The sequence below is a fragment of the Epinephelus fuscoguttatus genome, linkage group LG16 (genome assembly GCF_011397635.1).
Source record: "Epinephelus fuscoguttatus linkage group LG16, E.fuscoguttatus.final_Chr_v1".
Taxonomy (NCBI): Eukaryota; Metazoa; Chordata; class Actinopteri; order Perciformes; family Serranidae; genus Epinephelus; species Epinephelus fuscoguttatus.
The window spans coordinates 5,879,493-5,902,068 of NC_064767.1; the positions used below are offsets into that span (position 1 = coordinate 5,879,493).

Consider the following 22,576-nt stretch of genomic DNA (forward strand, 5'->3'; position numbering starts at 1 on the left):
AGGTGAGGGTTGGAACGTAGATCGACCGGTAAATCGAGAGCTTCGCTTTCTGGCTAAGCTCCCTCTTCACCACAACGGACCGTTTAAGCGCCTGCATCACTGCTGACGCCGCCCCAATCCGCCTGTCAATCTCCCGCTCCATCCTGCCCTCACTCGTGAACAAGACCCCGAGATACTTAAACTCCTCCACCTGAGGAAGGACCTCCCCCCTGACCTGGAGTGGGCAATCCACCCTTTTCCGGCTGAGGACCATGGCCTCAGACTTGGAGGTGCTGATTCTCATCCCAGCCGCTTCACACTCGGCTGCGAACCGCCCCAGCGAGAGCTGGAGGTCACTGTTCGATGGAGCTAGGAGGACCACGTCATCCCTTGGATGGCCCTTAGCAAGGGGCCACTCCAGAGGCACTGCCCCCGATGTCCACACAATGTTGCAGAGGCGTGTCAGCCAGGACAGCCCTACAACATCCAGAGCCTTGAGATATCCAGGACGAATCTCATCCACCCCCGGGGCTCCGCCGCTTCGGAGTTGTTTCACTACCTCAGCAACTTCTGCCCCAGAAATTGGACGACCCGCCCCCGAGACCCTCGGCTCTGTTTCCTCACTGGAATATGTGTTGGTGGGATTGAGGAGCTCCTCAAAGTATTCCTTCCACCGCCCGACAATGTCCCCAGTTGACGTCAGCAGCTCCCCGCCCCCACTGTAAACAGTGTGAGCAAGTTGCTGCCTTCCCCCCCTGAGGTGCCGGACGGTTTGCCAGAACCTCTTTGGAGCCAATCGATAGTCTTCCTCCATGGCCTCACCGAACTCCTCCCACACCCGAGTTTTTGCCTCAACGACTGCCACCGCTGCGCTCCGCTTGGCCCGCCGGTACCTTCCGGAGACCCACAGACCAACCATGCCCTGTAGGTCTCCTTCTTCAGCCTGACGGCTCCCCTCACCTCTGGTGTCCACCAGCGGGTTTGGGGATTACCGCGGTGTCCACCAGCGGGTTTGGGGATTACCGCCGCGACTGGCCCCAGCAGCCTTGCGGCCACAGCTCGCAACCGCCGCCTCGACAATGGCAGAGCGGAACAAGGCCCATTCGGACTCAATGTCCCCCTCTGCCCTCGGGACGCGGTCGAAGCTCTCCCGGAGGTGGGAGTTGAAGATCATCTGGACAGGTTCTTCCGCCAGGCATTCCCAGCAGACCCTCACTGTTCGTTTGGGCCTGCCAGGACCGCGCAGCGTCTTCCCCCACCATCTGATCCAACTCACCACCAGGTGGTGATCAGTTGACACCTCTGCTCCTCTCTTCACCCAAGTGTCCAGAACATATGGCCGCAGCTCAAATGATACGACTACAAAGTCGATCATTGACCTGCGACCTAGGCTGTCCTGGTGCCACGTGCACCGATGGACATCCTTATGTTTGAACATGGTGTTAGTTATGGCCAAACTGCGACCCACACAGAAGTACAATAACTGAACACCACTGGTGTTCAGATCGGGCAGTCTGTTCCTCCCTACCACGACCCTACTTGTCCCGCTGTCATTGCCCACTTGTGCGTTGTAGTCCCCGAGCAGAAGAATGGAGTCCCCGGTTGGGGCACTGTCCAGCACCCGTCCCAGGGACTCCAAAAAGGGTGGGTACTCTGAACTGTTGTTCGGTGCATAAGCACAGACAACAGTCAGGACCCGTTCCCCGACCCGAAGGCGCACGGAAGCAACCCTTTTGTCCACCGGGGTAAACCCCAACGTACAGGCAGAGAGTCTGGGGGCTATCAGAAAGCCCACCCCGGCCCTCCGCCTCTCACCCGGAGCAACTCCAGCGAAGGAGAGAGTCCAACCCCTCTCAAGGACTAGGGTTCCAGACCCGGAGCTATGTGTCGAGGTGAGGCCGACTATATCTAGCCGGTAACGCTCAACCTCTTCCACAAGCTCCGGCTCCTTCCCCACCAGAGAGGTGACATTTCATGTCCCAAGAGCCAACTTCTGTAACCGAGGATTGGACCGCCAAGGCCCCCGCCTTGGTCTGCTGCCCAATCCACATTGCACCAAACCCTTCTGGATCCCTCTGCGGGTGGTGGGCCTGCAGGGGGTAATTGTAATTGTAATATCATTGGATTTTATGTTGTTGGTTGGACAGCAGAAGACATCTGATGACGTAATTTTAGGCTCCAAAAATTTTTGATTCACATACCTCTGCTAGACACTCCCCTTGCTTCTCTGGCAGTTCTGGTTGGTCCAAAGGTCTCATGTGCTCCCAGCACACTCATCTTTACTGGTGATTCATTGGGAACTGCCCATTGGTTCGACATCCCATTGGTTCGACCATATTAAACTCATTGTTCTGAAGTCCATTCCGAAATCATCATGATGACCTGTGGTTAAGGTCTGGTTAGGTTTCGGCACAAAAACCACTTGGTTAGGGTCAGGAAAAGATCATGGTGTGGGTTAAAATGAAAAAGAAAGTGACAAACACATAAGCCGTGAGCCTGCTCCGCCTCAAGCCGGTCGTGGCGCACCATACACCCACCGCAAGCCGTTCAGCACCGCGGACAGTCGGACTAATGGGATGTCGAACCAATGACATGGACCCGATTCATTGGCTGAGATATATTTGTGTGGATGCATAGGATTGGTCACATGCATGCATTTTTTTTTTTTTTAAGTTTTTATTTTTTTCTACTCTTTCAATTTCAAATGTACCTATCTAAGTGATGTGTGCAATATGTGTCTTGATGACCCTGATGAAGGCCACACACCGAAACGCGTTGGTCAATAAAGTTGTTTTTTATACCACAAGTGTTGCTGGAGCTCTTTTGACATTTTTTGGTGGAAGATTTAAAAGATTAAGGCAACTTTATTAGAAATTATTTGCTGATTTTTAACCACAGTTAGATTCATACATGTTTGTATAATTAAAGTGGTGTTCAAAACTGCTTGACACTCATAAAAAGTTAACATGAGTGCAGTGCAAAGTCATACTGATCTTGTTCACCAATGCATTCCTCTGTGCAGGCACTGCTCTCACTGTAGGTAAGGACAAGTAATTAATCCATAATCCAGCACAGGCCATGATGTATTCTAATTAAGCACAGTTAAGGTTTGTCTGGTCTGCACATTTTTTTCTGCAGTCAATTACAAACTGTTCTACTTTAGAGGTAAAGCCGTTTATTTTGCAACTCCAGATATCTGAGAGGGCGTTTTTATATTCACCACTTACTTATATATACACAGTGATGCATACTGTAGGCCTGTTTAGAATCATAATTTGAGTATTCTTTATCAGATATCATCTACCAGATTTCAAAGATGTAGGGAGGCTTGGATCTTCTGGTTCAGTCACAGTGGCTACAATCAGTTTCACAGCTGTGTTTTCATGTTATCACTGACTGGAGGAGAAGATAGGTTTGCATTTAATTCGTGCCCCTGTGGCTGTTTGCCAGCACCATTATTGATGATTCCTTCCAAACACCACAGTGTCGTGATGGCTGCTTTAACAGACTCATGCTGCTATTTGAATGTCACAGGACTGAAAGAGGTGTGAAAACCAACAACATCCCTTGAGTCTCCCCACGGGACCAGTTGAAGGATTCCCCTACAGGCAGATGGCTATCTGCATGACTTTATGTGTGTGTGTGTCTGTCTCGTGATGCTATCACATCCTGGTAGACACACTTTCAAACACGTCCACAAAGATAAAGTCACAGTACAACAGGGGAAACAGTGCACGCTTTTACACCGAGCATCTTAAAGGTTGTTTTACACACTGCTGTACGCTGTTAAATTGATTTGAACCCAGGCTGGGTTTACTGAGGCTCAACCATTCAAACTGGCTGATTAACATAATAGTCAAAGTAAGCAGTGATGCGAAACTCAAAATATTATTAGGCTTTTGTCTTCTGTCTGTTTTGCCTCCACACTAGTTCCTCTTGACTTACGGGCCTATTAATTATTTCATTTCCTCTCTGCATATGTTTTAACTTCTCCACAATTCACTTCTTTCCCTCACTCTATAAATCTATATTATTTTTTAATGGAATTTTATTAGAGGAGCAGGGTATACAGTAAAGAACGGAGGAGAGGATATGAGATATCCACAGCAGAGTTGAAATGAAAAAAGACATTCGAAGAAAAAAGATAATGCCTGATGGTTGAAGAGTTCATACAGATACAAATTCAGTTTCAAGGTGTCCAGGCAAATTACTAAACACCACACTCAATACATTAAAGAGAGGAACTGCTGCACACAGAGTCTGGCTCACAGGATGTAGAAGAAGTCTATCACCGGCTGCCCATTTCAAATGGTAATTCATTCATTCGTTTTCTGGAGCTGCTTATCCTGGTGCAGGGTCACAGGGGTGCTGGAGCCTTTCCCAGCTGTCATTGGGCGAGAGGTGGGGTACATCTGGACAGGTCACCAGACTATCACAGGGCTGACACACAGAGCTACATTCGCAGCTATGGGCAATTTAGAGTCACCAGTTAAACTAAGGTGCATGTCTGTGTATTGTGGGAGGAAGCTGGAGCACCTGAAGATGACCCACGCTGACACGGGGAGAACATGCAAACTCCACGCAGATGGGGTTGCCCAGCCAGTGGAGGAGGCTAACTATTCAAATGGTAACACACTCCCCATCACCACATGTCACCAGGCCTGCCTTCACACTCTGTTTTAGCACTATGCAACTCCCAAGCTGGCAACCTGCACGCTAAAACATTTTTAATGTTTTATGTGATTTTATTATTTGCAGAGATTTAGTAACTCCAATTCCAGGGCTCGTCTCCCCATGCAAATGTTATTCCTGGCACTATTTTGCAAGAGCACCATCGCACCTTCCTGGGCTTAGTGACGTACAGCACTATTGTGAGTTGCACCTGTGGGTTTGACCAAACATTTGGCTACATGGAAATAAATCACGACTATTTTTGAACTCTTTAATTTTCATGTATCATTATTGTAGGCCTAAAGTGATTCTTACATTATCTATTTGTAAAAGGTATAACCTAGATGGCCTGGAGACTTTTCCCTTAATCCATTAATGTTGCAGAACAAAAAGAGCAGAGGCTTGTGTTGAGTCTCCTTAGCAAAGCTGGTTGTGGACTCCAAATTCAGAGAGGAAAAGTATTGGAGAAATATATTGAATTTAACAGTGCATAAACAGATTTTTTTTACTTTTGCTGCAAGGTATCAAATATTCATAAATGCCATTACAGCAGAGAAGCCACCTAATGGTAAAACATATTAATGATTAGATCTGTTAGCAATATTGATAAACAAATTCAGAATTAATATGCCAGTGTTACCTTTAGTATAAGGCTCAAATATATTTTGTGGCTCCAAACAGATTTAATTATTTTCATGGACTCAAAATGGCTCCTCTGGTAGTAAAGCTTGCTGACCCCCGGTTTAAAGAAATACAAACAATCCTACACATTTTTATTTATTTATTTGTTTAATTAATTAATTTTTGCAGAATTATAATGGGTTCAGTCGGACCTCTCACCATTGCTGGAACAGCATGAGATTCATCATTTCCAGACCAAGTTGAAAACTTCTCAGTATTTATTTGAAAAATAAAATAAAATAAAATAAAATAAATGAGCAAGTGGAAGTGTGAGCAATGTGTTGTCATTTTCTTAATTGACAAGAGAGTCAATGAACAACACTAATGATGTGTGGTTAAAAGACGTCAATCCATGTGATTCGACCCAACATGTTCCAGTGTAAATGCATTAAAATCCCATTAGATACATCAGTATGACAGATATCAATATGAGGAAGCTACGAACACATGTAATACATTAATAGACCAAAAAGAAAACAAGGAAGAAAGACAGAAAGAAGGTTCTACTGTAGAAATTATTTATTACATAGAAAGAAATTGCAATGCAATATTGCAAAAATGCAACATATATCTCATATAAGGGAGCTATTGATACAAGTATAGTAGAACCAAAACCCAAGATTGTAGTAGTTTAATACGAGGGTCTCAAGAACAAAATAAAGAAGGTTTTATGTGCTATATTAAAAAACCCTGAGTATAAAGCTATATTTGGAAAGAGCAGAGGATTACAGTTAAATCAAAGGCAGTCTGACACATATACATGCATTTTTTATGGCCTTGCGATTCTGACCAAGTTCCAGCGTATTGAGGTGAATACTAAACACGGCATTAAATACTCTTAAATTTTGTCTTTGGTCTGATAATCCATCCCTCCTTCCTCCTTTATTCCCAGTCCCCTCGGTGATGCCATACAGTGGGCGGGGCCGCGTGAGTGACGGCTCCTGCATTGTGCTTTTGCTCTGATCCGTCTGGGACTCGTGCTTCTCGCTGGTAACTGCCTCATCTGCCGCTGCAGAGCTCTCTCTCCCTCTCCCCCCACCCACTCTCATTATCTTTATCTGTACACACACCTCCACTCCTCTTCTGCCTTTTTTTCCCCCTAGTTTTCTGTATGCATTCTGCATCTTTACTCACTCCCCTCCCTGCTAACGGAGGTGGGCAAGCTTCCCAGTGCTGGTGCATCTAGCAGGTGCAGCCTCTTTCTCTCCTCCTCCTCCCTCCCTGTCTCTCTTTCTCTCCTCCCTTGCTCTGCCACTGTGCACACTCTGCTCTGTCTGTGCCTGCATTTTTTCCCCCCCCTTCTCATTCGTTCTCTGTCTCTCGGCGGCGGCAGCTCAGGGAGGCAGCTGTATGTGCGTCTGCATAACAATTGCCACAGGTAAAGACAGCTGCATCGTCGGATGTTGCCAACCCCACAGGGGGTTAGGGAGCCTTTGCTGCTGCGGTTGCAAGTTCTCATCCCAGCGCGGGGTGCACATTTCTAATCATCTCCAAGAAAGCATCCTGGAGGGGAAGGACGAGCAGAGGATCCCAGCAACCCGACCAACAAATCACAAGCTGATTCGAAAGAGCACGGGCTTTCAGGGACTGAGGAGAAAACACCACTCAGAGAGAGAGAAGAGAGAATCAGTGGGATATTTTTAAACATTGTAGCCTCCTGTTTGTGTTTTTGCTCGTCTCTTGCTTTCTACTCTTTCTGTTTCAATCATTTTCATCCACTCCCTGCCTTTCGTCCTTTTCCTCTCTCATTTTATCTGTCTGTGGCGGAATGTTCCCTGCAAATAGATGAGAAGAGGCTTTCTGTGCGCTTGCTGCAGTATTAACGGACAGTGTACTGAGACAGCAGGGCGCTGAGCGGACAGCTTGGGGAAATCTGATCCACAGCCGGCTGGAGAAGGAGCAGGATCACGCGTCGCAGTTGCAGATTTATCCGCCCTGTGATACCACTGCGCGACAACACCCCTCATTATTTTTTTTTTACCCTCTCCCTCTCTCAGTCCTCATCTGAAGTGTTGCTTTTTGACTGGATCAGGAACATTAATTGGATTCTACTGCTTTTTTCAGCCTCACTGGAATTTAGAGCACAGCATAAAGTGGGTTTGGATCCAAAGAGTGAAAAATAAAAATATCCTCAGTAAAGGAAAGGCTAGTTGAAAAAGCAACACGCGCAAAGACAGCGGATAATCCAAGGAGAGTGTACGACACAGGCATAAACGACAGATCTCTCGCTCTCTTTCAGTAACGAAAGAGACAGGTTTTGGGAGCTGAGGGACGCTGACTCGGCTAAAGCAGTTGGAACAGGCTGCATTGGGAAACATCTTTCATTTTTTTGGTCCTGCACAGGGTGGGGAGGTAACAAGACCCACCCTGCAAGTTTCACTCCCCTGATTAGACAATACTGTCCCGTCGTGGATCGTGCTTGGAGGGGACATATTTGCATGTTCAGTGGAAATAGCTGTGGATTTTTGCTGCAGTGACATCCGAGCACTGATGCCACAGATTCCTCACATGCACAGATGTAAAGCTGTTCCTTCCCACCCATCTCTCCCTCCCGCTCCTCTTTCTCCCTCTTAGAAGCATCTTCCTCTTCTTCTTCTCCTCCCCTGGCTTACCCTACTGTGAACGTTCTTGAAGTTCACTGTGACTTCAGTTGGACATCGGGAGTTGGGCAGGACTAAACGCGGACTAATCGGGCGATTATCCGTCTACGCCAGCTCTCCCATTTCTCACTGGGTGTCTCTGAGTGTGAGTGTGTGTGCTTGTGTGTTTGTGGTTGCGTGTCTGCATGTACCTCCTGCACCCCTCCCCTTCTCTCTATCCTTGGATTACATATTTGTGTACGTGTTATTGAGCGTCCGATTCCCGTGAAGTCTTTTTGTATCCATCTCTCCACCTTTCCCGTTGTCTCTTCTTGTTATCCGGCATTGTTGGGAACCTTTCTGCCATGTGCCGCCGATGCTTATCACAGGGTTAACCCTCAATGAGCCATAACGGACGGCAGGGAAGGATGAGCGAGTGTTCTGGGGCAGCTGTTTCCGGGGCGGTGATCCTGGAGGAACCTGAGGGTTCGGGGGCTTCAGGGGGCCGTGGCGAGGGCCAGGCCCAGGAGCAGGGTCCCCTTCGCTGTGCAGTTTGGCCTCGCCAGCAGACATGGCTGTGTGTGGTCCCCTTACTTATCGGTTTCATTGGCCTTGGATTGAGCCTGATGCTGTTGAAATGGATTGTCGTTGGTACAGTGCGGGATTATGTGCCAACAGATCTGGTGGATGCTAATCGAATAGGCCAGGATCCTATCTTCCTGTCCAAGCCAAGCGGGATTCCCAAAAGTCCTGATACTACCACCACAACTACCCCTACAGTTGACGGCGGGAACCCCACACTTAGAACTGTAACTGTAGCGAAAGGTAGAACTCGTTCCACCGCTACCACCACGACTATAAACCCTAGAGGTGGAGGAGCCTCGGGTAGCCAGGTAACCCCTCGGAATCCTGTAAATCGTAATGGACGTGGACCTTCAGGTTTTACTACAACCACTGCAGCACCACGGACAACCTTCGTAATTGGAGCCGCAACTTCTAGCCCCTCACCGTCCAATCCAACTGTACTCCATGACTCTACGCAGATGTGGACGCTGGAGCATACTACTACTGAGACGGTCTCCACCACGCTCACCACGCGTACGCATGGCCACCGCAAAACACGTGAGTCACTTGCGTCAGTGACGCTTGCTTTGTGTTCTTGCACACTCAGAATTTAAAGAGCAGTTTTGTTTTCTGGTTTGAAATATCAACGGTGACATACAACCATCTATGGTGCTGGAGAACTTCGTGGCTTGGCTCGGTTGGTATTCCACAGGTGTGTTGCTCTTTTACTGGCTGAAGAGTGTCATTGGTTTGTCTGTTGGTTGGCTCTTTCTCATCAGCACTGATATTTGAGTTTAGTGCTGACAATGTTGAAATTTTACATGTTTCTTCAAGACCATTTGGCTTGCAGCTAACATGTATATTTGGCACTCATGGAGGCTAGAATTGCAGAAACGTAATCGATAGCATTGATGGGTACAGGAAAGGCTTTGTGAACTCTTGCAGGACACAATAATCAATCTTTCTGCTGTGCTTGAGCTGTTTCATTGGTGCATCACGTGCAGCACTGTGGGATTGTCTTCAGCAACATAGAGTGAGTACATACAGTGGGCTACAACTTTGGCCTGAAAGTAAGAATCTCTTTTTTTTTTCAGTAGAAGTCTTTCAATCCACTATCTATCACCAAATGTAACTCGATGGCTGAGCCTATGCCCACTGATGAAGGTCCTTGCATTTGCAATATTATGAACTGGGTCTCTGTGGCGATATTCCAAGAAAAAATCACAAGCTGCGCACAGTAATTAGTAATCTACCCTCACACACCGAAACATAGATACACACACTATCTATGCTGTGCTAACCCTTTCATCTCGCCAGCTGCAAGGCTCATAAAATGAGCTGATATAAATAAATTCTGGTTTCAAAGCTTAGTCTGCAAACAAACACATTGCAATTACTGTTTATTGCCGTATGTGTCACCAAAGAGAAACAGAGAACTTCAAGATTGCAACTTTAATCAGAAAATGTATATATGGCAGTTGGTGTTATGTGAGTAATGTCAGCATCAGATCAAATTTCAACATCAGTCATGTATTTATAAAGATACAATATGGAGTATAACGAGTGCAGTGTGATTAAGGTGATATTTCTGTGATGAGGAGGCGTCAGAGAATAATAACAACAATAACTTAGACATCAGCATGTAGACATACACTGGTATATGTGCACTAACTTGTTTTATTACTTGCTGCAACCTCAAAGCTTCAAAGTTGGAATAATGAGGTGTTGTTTTGCTCTTGGAAACCTCTGAACCCATTTGATGCTTATAATGTTGTGACACTAACAAGCTGACTGAGGCCCAGATAAACTGATTATTTGTTGTATCTGGACTGACTTGAAAAGAAAAGTGCTCTTATTCATCTGTTAATGAATGCTGACTCTTCTGCCTGTGTTTTCGCCATCTCTGTCCTTGACTCGAGTCATGCTATGCACACATGCTATTGATTGGTGCTACAGGCATTTTCTTGCAGCGATCAATTACACACACACACACACACACACACACACACACACACACACACACACACACTGGGTAGGTACACACATCTTCCACCATGATAAATCTCTCTGCTCTCAAAATGGTGTCACGTTATGTGCCGGACTTTGCTCCGCTTGTGATGTCTGTGTCTGATCCAGGCCTGATCCCACACAGACAGACAGGTTATATTTTTAACAATGTGACCTCATGCTCTTTCCTGTGTCTGCAGACGAAAAAAAAAAGGCTCAACAAGTCAGCAGCATTTGATGAAAACAGGTGGTGCAGGCATCTCATGTACTGTCAGTTTACTCTTGTACTTTCAGGTAATTTTATATTCACAGTGTCATGTATTATACCACTTAATGTTAAGGTCTGGACCAATTACGATACATGCTGCATGTCATGGATTCATTTGCACTGACATAAATGGTTCTGTAGTGGCATTAAAGCTTGAGAGTTGTTGCTATACTCATCATATAGCCTGGTGTAGTGTGTAATTTACATGAAGGTTGCCATTTATTCAATTATTCATAATTACATGATGGCAGTCATGTATTAAATCATTGATAAACTAAATCAACCCACTCCACCTGCTGTGGCTCGTCTGCTTGACTGCAAAGGTGCGGCCGCTCCTTTGTGTCCATGATAATGAAAACGTCCCCCGATTACACCAGAGACCAGGGAATGCTCCCACAGATAATTAGAAACATAGGGGAAAAATTGTGTATCATTTCATTACCAGGAGGAAAAATGGGGGCCATTCATCATCATCCTTTCTTTTATTAATTAACCATTAAAAAAAAAAGAATGTAATTTCTCCCGCAAATGCTCATGAAAACCATTAAGCCTCGTTGATAGATATCCAAGGGAAAATGTCACTCCTTTTCCGGCTCGCCTGAGAAAGTTCTGCTGCTACAGAATTGCCGAGTCGTTCGATAATCCCAAACACCCTTCACCCTCCCACCCCCTCTATTCTACCACCCACATGCTGGTTTGATTTGAAAAGGCCATCATTTTCACATTAACTATCCATTATGTGTGAATGTGTTATGCGGTATTACTGAATTGCCTGTGTTGGCTTGTGCTCAGAAATGGAGAAAATTCTATTAATTTAAGTATAGTAGGCCATCTGTGTGCTCTTATTGATGCTGTCCCTGTCTCTGTAGGTCACAAAATACAGATAGACATAGATTATATCTCACATTGGGCTTCTCACTGTTCTGCTCCAGTTTACAGAGTTCAGAAGTGGAGTGAGCTGTTGGCTAAGTGTTTTGGGCTATTGTAAGTTGTAAATATCCCCTAACACAGTTTATAACCTTTTGTCCCGATGACTCAACCTCTTCATTGCCATCCAAGCACTGGAAGTGCTCCAACTGCTAGTCAGCTCTTTTTTCCTATGCAGAAAATGAATAGCACTTTTACCCCCTAGAACCCCTGGTGTAGTTTAGCCTTTGTGGTATTTCGTGACATTCTAGCTTGTCTAACTGTCAAAAAGTCAAGATCTGACAACTATAGGATGATATAATAGTTGAGACGTCTTACTGCTAGCAAATGTCACTTGGAAAACATGATTGACGTATCTAAATCGGTTGGACCTCACGAAATCTCAAGATATCCCCGTGCTCTGTGCTGCAGAATGAAGCCGAGACCTGGGAAAGATGATACCATTACAGGGAGCCAAGTGACCCCTGCACTGCAGGGCAGAATGTCAGCTGATGCATCAGCGATAATGTCAGTTGGATCAAGTGAACTGAAAAACGGATCTGTGCCCTTATTCGTCACCCCTCTGAACATTACAAGTAATGATCATTAATGCAGTAGTGCTACATATAAACTGCAATATAAATAAATAACGAATGAGAAATTGAGAGAGAGGATTGGAAATATTTCTGTCTCAAGGTTCATGAGCGTTCACATAATTTAAGACTTGAACTCCTTGTAAACTGCTGCACAGGAGATGATGCACCATAGAAATGACATTGTATTTATTTCAATTATAAAGGCACTAATTGTCGTATGATATGTTACGAATAATAACAGAGGAACAATTTAAAGAAACTGACATGGCCGCTAGATTCTGGTCCATAATTATAGATTAACACATGATTTTTAGGTTTGTGCTTCAGAAGATGTTCGGCTGCAGTCTGGGGTCTTTGTCTCCATGCTGAGCCACTCACTGGGATTAGGTTTCAGTCAGACAGTGGCCATGAAACCTAAATCCAGATTAACAGGCCATCACCATGACAGTGGAAGCAACAGAATTACATTAGCCCACCTATCAGTCATACAAACTCTACATGGGCTTACAAGCAGCCTGACTGCTGAAGGATTGCTCTGATAGATGGTCTGTGGTGGGATGTTTATCATGGTATGATGCCAAGGTGACATGTTTAGGGGACAGTTTTCTCGTAGCTGTGTTTCAGTATCTCTCATTGGTACTTAAACGAGGTATGAGGATGTGCTTTATGCATGCATTAATGACACAATCACACAATAAAATGGTGCAGATTGCTGATTTTGTGACAATAGCATAGCGTTAGCATGTTCTGATCTTTTCTTAAAGTCTATGGCATATCATTCTGAGTCATGCACTTTCATGCTTTAAAAAACACCAAAGAAGAAATGTATCAGGTGAAGCATAAACTCTCATACTGACAACTGCACTGACAGTCTAACACACAGTTTCCACCAAGACAAGTTTTGTATTACAGGGATAAACTTTTCTCAACTCTTCGGGGCAAAAATGTCTTCTTTGCATCAGCCAAAACTCTTTACGAGGATGTTATTCTTTATGATCAGTATATGGCTAAAAATCTGCTGAAAGCCAGGATGACTGGGGGCTGAGATCAGCAAAATAGCCTGATCCAACAGTCACTGGGCATCTGGAATAAAAACCACTGGTTCAACAATTTGCATGTCTTATAAGCCTTAGGAGGCTGCTATACTTTATCAAACAAGTCGAGATGTAATGATTCATCAGTGCGGATCGATTTAGCAATTCAGTGATCAGTGATCCAATATTATCAATGCAAAGATAAAACATAGATACATATGATCCAGGCCATTCTTAATTTCCTCTAGCTATTTGGGATCAGTAGGAATGGATAAATATAAAAACTTAACATTGTCAATTATAATTAAGTTCCAGTGTCCTCAAATGAGACAGCAATTAAGTCTTCAATTCAATCAAGTGTCTTCAAACGATTACTGTCTGCTGTCTTAGCTTGCTACTGTTGCTAAAAATGTTGCCATATCAATCTACAATCACCGTTAATCATAAATAAACTAGTTCCAACCATTAAATGTGATCAGGTTTTGGACTTTGTCTAATTTTGTGTTGGGATTGGCTGCAGACTGACTTGGCAAAGATGGCTGCCATTTTGTTTCTACGTGGATTAGTGTATTGTGGTCTACCACTAGATGGTACAAAAAAGTGTTCATGAGCGAAGACAATGGGTCAGTCAGTGGGTAAGTTAAGTAAAATAAGTATAAGTATAGGTTCAAGTAAACCCAAAATGTGATGTCCTCATATGAGGACACAGGGTCTTGGGAGGATACTCCTAAAGATATGCCTTTATTTTGGAAATTCCCATGGCACATTTGTGTTATCATTTCCGTCCAAGCACGCCTTCTTCCTAAACATTCAAACATGTGCTAGCTGCCCACTGACAGGCAGAAAACTGTAAGCAGCCGAGAAATCTGATATTGTCTCGTATTGATTGCATGCCCCTCAACTGAATCAAGTCGAAACAGTCTCGTAGCAGACTTTGTGCCATCAGCAAATATTGTATTATTGTCCAAAGAATCGATATATCGTATCGCGATGAAACTTGTGATTTACACCCCTGCAAACTAGGCCTTCTCTTGGCTAGTTTGATAATGCACATGACCCACTCTGTGACACTTGGAATGCCATCATTGTCTGTGTGTCTCAGCCCCTTCTATCTGATCGCCTTAGCACAAGCTGTACACATGTAAGCTACCCAGCCAATATTTCTATGTGGGGCCCATATGGATTGTAAATGGGCTGGAGAATGGGCCCTGTATGGTATTGCCCACAGGTTCTACAATGGCCCCATGCTGATTGCCCACATGGCTGATTTTACCCAAGTGGGCTCCAGATAAGATCCCCATATTGCACCCATAGAAAATCCCACATAGGGCCCATTTTTCAACCTGTTTACTACCGACGTAAGCCCCACATGCACATGTTGTCTGGGCACTGTGTGTTTGGGTGGTTTCAGTGTGAAGTCAAACATGTCTACTAGCTAGGTCATGGCCATGATCACCCAACTTGACGATCTAGAAAGCATATATGTTGTGTAATCTGATACAGGCACAATTTTGCTCAAGAAGTTTTGAACCAATGGACATATTTCCATAGCAAAAGCATAGATATAAATTATTATTGAAGTTATTATCAACCACCTAATAATGAGTCTCCATCAGCTGCTTCTACGTCTGTTTCAAAAAATTGTCAGTTCATCTACCACACAAGAAAAAAAATCACTTTGGCTTTCATCACCGCTGGCCAACACTGAGGGCATCAGTGTACACGGTTGTGTTGCACTAATCATCTCATAGGGAGAGATTTTAGGCTTTAAACCAGATTTTAGGTTTTAAACAAGATTGTAGAGTTCACAATCTTTGCACTTGGATTAGTTCTCTGTGAGCTGCTTAGTAACAAGTTCCCTATGGGCTTTTTCTATGTATGCATGTGTGCGTGTGTGCACGCTGTCCACGCACACGATTGCACACATGTGCACACTCGTGTCCACAGCAGCATACATCTTTAAGCGTGTCTATACGTGTCCAATGTGTGTGACCCAGCTGTGACCTCTTGTGTGAATGAGAGCTGAAATCAGCACCATCCTTGAAGTCTGATTGCTTCCTTGCAGCTGAAAGAGCTTTTTAGGACAAAATTACAGCTTTTGGGAGGAAGCAATATGTGGAAGAAATGGTGACTGAAATATGTCATATCTAAATTGCAACACTTGATAGCATAAACGAAAGAGGGGTCACTGAACCTGCATATATATTCATGATTATTGAATTCACATTAAGGCAGGATCTTGAAATAATGCATGACTGTTGATCAGAGTCACTTAACGCTGCGGTAGGCATTTTCATTTTTATGCCACTGGCCATAAATCCCAGAATAGACTTAGAGCATGTTGTAATGTAAGTGTACTGAGAGAATACTACTCTTCTGCACTTCATTTTTGCTCTGTTGTCAGGTTTTAGAAAATCTAGCCCATGATGGGAGACTTTGGCCAATCACAGGTCATTTCAGAGAGAGGGCATTGCTATTGGCCGTTCTACAAATGCAGATGCGGGGAAAGTTACTATTCCAGCACTGATAAGACCTGCTTACACCGCAAAGCAACCCAGAAAAGGAGGATGGACTTATCAAAAAGAGAATCTGGCAGTAAATGAAATAAAATACACCAGTATCAGTGAAGCATTTCAGAGACTAAGTTAAAAAAAAAAACCTGGTAATAGTTTCTGCTAACCAGCGGCTCACAGCTGCAGCTTCGTGTTCACAATTATGTAGCCACTGTTAGCTACTGTCGTGTAGTGTGGCCACCGCCTCATTCCATGTCGCTACAGACCACCTCGTCGGGAGGAGAGCAAGCAGCAGCTCTGGAGATGGACCACCAGTCAGCAGCTGCAGCACCCCAAATCTAGGCAGCACAAACCCCAGCTACAGGGGAGCAGACAGTACCAACTCCCCACCGGCTTAGAAAACTTTCTGTTGCTGCTGTTACACAGATAAGACAGATTGGCTGTATTTGAGCCTACAAGCTCCCAGGCTGCTGCCCGTTCTCCTCCAAGAGAAGTCCACAGCGACGAGGGCCAAGGTCAAGTGACCGTGAGGCTAATTCTTGTGTAATTTGTGGTTTGATACACAGAGAAAGAGAGAGCAGGACAAGAAGGGACTGAGTGAATGGAACACTGGATTACTATATGAAGCACATGTACATATGCCCACGGTCGTCTGGTGAAGGTGTTGTAGGACAGATTTTTGCCCAGCCTAGCTTTAAAAATGTCCACCTTTTAAGTTGAATTTTACATAAAAGTTGTTGAGAAATTCTGCAGAGCGGTAAGATAATTCAGAATTCAGGGGCTCCAAAAGTCAGAGCCTTCATTTATTTTATTTTTTTTAATTTAATTTAATTTTGTTTTATTTTATTTTATTTTACTTAATTTTATTTTATTTGGGTTCATTCTGTGCTTGTATGTTGCCTTTTCTTAAATAAAGTTATGTTTAATCAAATTGTGTTAAACTTGGATCAATCCACGATTTTACGACTTTCATCATAAACTAAAATTAGTTGTTGTGACATTTTTTACAGTGTATTCTTCTCTAGTTCATAAATTTTGTAGTAAACCATGATGCACAGTTATAGGGCTCTTGAATGAATTCCAATCACAACTTGGCCTGTAATGCATACCCATCCCAAGGGTCTTGTAATCAAAATGTCTGGGAACCTCGCGGTTGCTTTTCCATTCATGTAAATGATAAATTCCCACGCATTCCCATTCCTCATGTTCCACTTCATTTCAATGCCAAGATAACTTAAAACCAATCACACGAGTTGTTCCTACAACATCAAGGCATATTTGTAATTTACAAATTCAGTGTATCTGCGATGCAGTTGTTGCTGCTGTGGTCCACTACCCGAATGCATCAAAAGCTGTCATACCGTCCCGATTAGAGGTTCAATTTGGAAAAGATGCTGTGAGAATAAAGTTTAACGTCACTTTGATTCATTCTGATGAAATGTCTTGCAGGGGGAAGAGTGATGAAATATTAATGGTGCGAAAGAGAAACATGTTCAATATGTAGCGGAAAGTGTAAATAATTGAAGATGGCCCTTTGACGAATTATCCCACGCTGAGCAATTCCCGGTGCATGCATATTCCTTCAGTGAATGAAGGTGTTCAGGGTGTCTTCGTTCCCCACGCTGGGCGAGATTGTTTTCGGAGATTGAAAAGAAAGTCAAAAGGTGTTATTTTTTGAGACTTTTTGGAAAATTGCCTCACGACTGCCAAGGTTGAAATTCTCCATCTGCCTCTCTTCTCTCATTTTCTCTGCTGTTCTCCCTTCCCGCCCCGGCACATCTATCAGCCCGGTCCAGATGATGATGAAGTACAAAGTGGTTAAATGCTGCTGCTAACTTCAGAGGGGCTTTTAATAATGAATTCAGGTTTAAGCTGCCTTGATTAGATGAGGCTTGCTCCATTTCATTGCAGCCAGTGGCGGGGAAGGTGGCGGCTGACGAGATGTAAGAGGAGTTAATTCCTTTTCTGGGATTCACCTGCCCTGCGCCGGCTCTCAGGAGGAGGCTGCCACCTGCTAGCTAACTGCTCCACTGTCCCCGTTCTCTGAGGTGTTCGTCTGTGGCTGCTCATGGGAAATGAGGTTCTTGTTGAGACAATAAAGACTGCTTTGGCTGAACCTTCAGATGGCTTACTAAAACAGCAAGGGCACTTATATTAACAGCACAGGGTATTGTGACAGCTGGAGAAACCTGTAAATACGCCTCAGCCCAACTCATGACATCATCACTTGGTTACATGCCAAACCCTTATTATCTGCTCTGACTTAACCTTTTCAAAGATTAATTTCATAACTTACTTGGCATTTAACTGGCAGCTGTCAGGCATACATTCATCGTCTCGTGGGGTGTAAGAATATTATGAATAGACAGACACTCTCTGTGTTGTGCACATACATTTGATATGGAGGTTTTCTTTAAACTCAAGTTGAATCACCCGTTTTGAGACTGGGATAGTCATTATGAGTGAGCAGCAACAAATCCATAAATCTCTTGTCTTTACCCAGAAAGATTTCACAACACAGGATGTAAATTAGGCCTCAAACCTAATATTTTGTTTCTAAATTTTATGATACATCAGGGAGCATATTCGAAACACGTATTGATTTTTGTGGGTTATTAAATAAAAAAGGTTTCCAAAGAGGCAATAATCTACAGCCCCCTCCTCTCACAGCCCACCTTTGGCTTTCTCTCTCTTATTAAATCTGTCAGCTGGCCTACAGCTGCAAACCGTTTAACACAAGTAAGCAAATAAATACCAGACTGTTATGAGTTCAACCATAGCCAACAGCTAGTGCTGCAGCTTGTTTCAGAGGAGGAGCATGGGTCGTGACAAATAGGGGCAGGAAACTCCGACTACCCAGCTGAACTGTGGATGCGTAAGAAAATTTATTAAAATACTGAAAATGACTCCATTTTCCTGACAAGTGACTTGTGTCATGCAAATTATGGCACAGATGGAAGTCATGGTACAATGTTAAAGCACCATGACACCTCCTTGGGAGGAGGTGGGAGTGACGTGCAAAGTGTCTGACTTTGACACCAGAGACTGCTGTTCCATTTCTTTCAGATAACAGTGGTTCATTGTGACCAAAACCACAATCCTGTCCTACCATAACCAAGTAGTTTTAGGGTGCTTCCAGACCTAGAGTCGTCTCCTTGGGTCTGAATCAGGGACTCATGTTGTTCCAAAGTTGTATAGTTGCCTAGAGTTGGTTTGTGTTCTCACAGCAGCATTTACAAGAGGACCAGATCAAATGCCTTGTGTGAGAAAGCTGCTCTTGATTGGTCAGAATTTCCATGTGGGAAAAATCCAGGAAGTAAAGCAAACGTTGAAGAAGAGTACACTTGCAAGATAAATGTGTCACTTTCTAATGTCACAATGGAGGGACAACTACGCAGGTTGATTTTAGCGCTGCTCATCGTGGACTATATTGCTGTCATTGTTCATTTTAGTCAAAGCATACAGTTAGAAAACGAGGCGCGGCTCCAACTAGAAAACAATGTTTTGATGCATTGGATGTGCTGAATGTGCATATTAAGGCAGTACAGGAGGAGGTGCACATTAATAATCCTCCAGGACTGTAACATGCTCATGTTTAACCCAAACAATGTGTCATGTGACTGCAGTTGCTTCACATCCAGGTCAGAACACCTTCTCACCACAAACCAACCGCACCAGAGTTCGTTTGTAACCGGACTGAGACGACCTCTTCAAGAAGGTCTTGGTCCGGTAGTTTTGGTGTGTTCGCACCTGCCCAAACGAACCACACTGAGGGGGCAAACGAACTTGAGTTTGATTGAACTGAACCAACCAGGGCAGGTGTGAAAGCACCCTTAGCTACCTAAATTAACCAGACCTGCAGGCTGTAGGTCCAAGATAAGAAACAGTCATATGGTAGACTTTGGGTCTGTAGCAAGAATGTGCACACTACTGTACATGTAGGATAGCCTGCAACTTTAAAGGCAATGCCTCAAATATAAATAAATATTTCAAAAGTCTCTGGTCACTTTAAAAGACTCCATTAGCATGAAGTTACCATTCTCCATTGCATCTTTGTATTGCATTTTTTTGTAAATTAAATTTTGGTTCTCTCAAAATCCTTTAGAAAAGCAGATTTTGTATTACACCATGCACAATGTGTCAGGTGACATATGCAGACATCATATTTAGTTCATATGGGCCAACTGACACAGTTTGACCTCTCCTAGTTTTTTGGAGCATAAAATATTCACCACTGATGCATTGGTCTGAAGAAAAGCCTCTCCCCCTGCCTTCTGCTTATTATGCTCCTGGCACCTGGCAGTAAACAATGCTATTAGTGAAGATAAAATGCTTAGACAGTGGTTATTTAACCCCAGTGTACACAGAGCTAGCAGGGAGCCCAACAATTCAGGCCTGTTCCAGTTCTGCTCCAATATGATTTTTTTTTTTTCAATGGCTGAGCTGTATGATTAAATTTTTTTCCTTCTCTACCATCCCTCTCTCTTTTCATGTCTCTCATTGCCTGTCTGTCAAGGTCAGCCTGTCTGATTCATATTACCGGTCCTCCCCCTGCTGCTGATGTTGACTGGACCCAGGAGTGTCATTCAGAGTGGTTGTATACAAGAGAACTCTCAAAAGTTAGTTATCCTTTCCAACAATGGGAGCATTTGCATTTTTTTAGTCAATTCAACAAACGAATAAAAGTGAAGTTAACATCCCTTGTTCAGTGGCTGCAGTAACTTCCTTTGAACCCATTCAGCCAGCACAGACAGTGGTGCTGTGTTGTGGTAGAACCTAACATAAGTACATTAACTTAAATGGGCTCAATGCAAATTTCAGAAGACATACATTGTCTGCACATGGTTCTCAACATGGAGGTGGCTGAGCTGGCGGCTAGTAGCTAACGGTGCAAACTTCATAAGCATCGCTGAACAATGGCAACAGTGCTAAGAAAGGTAATGGTGATAACCAGGAGGGTTGGTGCTTCTCTTCTGTGAGGATGCAGTCATGATATCAGTGGTAACCGACTTATAAGCGCAACACAAAGCAGCGGTGATGAGCTCGCCACATGCACTAACATGCACACACATCCAGACTGGCCTTCCTCAACAAGAAGCTTACATGGGACCCTTTAAATACTTTACTCAAGTACAGTATTGAAGTGTTTATGTACTTTTATTTTAACAGTTTTCAGAGGGAAATATAGTACTTTAGATAGTAGACTTTACACGCATTGTGATAAGTTCATAAAAGAAAAAATACCTAATTGTATATAAAACTGTTAAAATTAGCTCCCCAACAACTGAAACACCATTAAAGTGGAGTTAATCCATCAGTAATAATAACCCACAATAAATGAAAACATAACACTCTGAATTGGGCCATTCTGCGCAAGGTATGCTTTTATTTTGGTACAATTTGGTAGATTTATTCAAAAGGTATTATCCAAGATTTCCGGGGTCTGCCCATTGGTCCGACAACCCATTGTTCCAACCATATTGAACCCATTGTTCCAAAGTCCCGTTGTTCCGAAATCATCATGATGCCCTGTGGTTAAGGTCTGGTTAGGTTTAGGCACAAAAACCACTTGGTTAGGGTCAGGAAAAGATCATGGTGTGGGTTAAAATGAAAAAGAAAGTGACAAACACATAAGCTGTGAGCCTGCTTCGCCTCAAGCCTTTCCCAGCTGACCCAGAGCCGGTCGCGGCGCACCATCAAGGCAGAAATACGCCCACCGAGAGCCGTTCAGCACCGCAGAGTGCTCCCCACACAACCCAGACCCCAGAGTTAATAACAGGAGGTTATGGTGTTTCATTCTCTCCTCTCTATGACACTTGTATCTCGACCAGTAGCCTACTTTTGTTGCGTTGCTGATCCTCTATGGTACACAAATACAGTATAGCCTAGTATAATCACATATCAGAACAACGGGATGTCGGACCAGTGACATGGACCCAGATTTCCTCCCTGGTTGATTTCCCGACAGTGGTGGTTACTGGTGACAATGGCAAAAGCATTTTAATAATACAGGTGCCAGAGTTTTGTTTAAAAACTGTATTTAACACTGGAGGCAGCAAACACAACTGGCTATTACATCATAAATGCATCAGAGGAAGAGCATCATAAAGGACTGTAGACCATCAACAATGCTGTCTGTGCCAGAGCAACCACACTAGAAATTTTATCACTGTAAACAGAAGTTTGTCTTTCTATGCTTTCAGCAATCACCAGCTGTGGTTTGGTTGAAATAACCCTTTAATTCACCCACTTAGATGTGAAAATATACTGGATCTATACACACTAAGTACTGTTTATTTAAATGAAGTCTGGTGTGTTTGGCGATAGTGATTTTGGGGCTCTCTGTAAGGATACTTTCCATGATGCTGTCAGACACTTGTAACAATATTTTTAGCCTGTCAGTGGCAAAACAAGCACGTTTGATGGACGTACATGACGGTTTGCTATTGTCCTGAGTGGTTACATAGCAGACTGATCTGCAGCTGTGGGCTGCAGCCCTGTTGCTCAATAGAGAGACCAATTTCAAAAATTGTTGTTCCCATTAGTCACTGAGAAACAAAAACATCAGCTCCAGGTTCAAAACACCAAAGCTACCCTGTGATTGAAGGATTTGAATATGTTTTCCAGTGACTCAGTAGCGTAAGTGTTTTAACACTACTGTTTGTGTAAATGATCTTTTGAATCGAGGGCCTGACTAAAGAGCACCTCAAGCTAATCTAACAAATCCGTTTTCCTGGCCATTAATTTTGACATCAGCACCAGCAAGAGATCCTCCCTC

At 43.9% G+C, this 22,576-nt stretch overlaps 1 protein-coding gene across 1 annotated transcript in view; it reads left to right on the top strand.

Moving 5' to 3' along the window:
- Positions 1-6,637: 6,637 nt before the first annotated feature.
- The window catches only part of LOC125903352 (pro-neuregulin-3, membrane-bound isoform), a 551,607-nt gene continuing 535,668 nt past the window's right edge, over positions 6,638-22,576 (top strand). Inside the window, exon 1 of the mRNA XM_049600226.1 lies at positions 6,638-9,032. Coding sequence (XP_049456183.1) covers positions 8,312-9,032 — 721 coding nt within the window. The 5' untranslated portion in view covers positions 6,638-8,311. The remainder of the gene's footprint in view (positions 9,033-22,576) is intronic.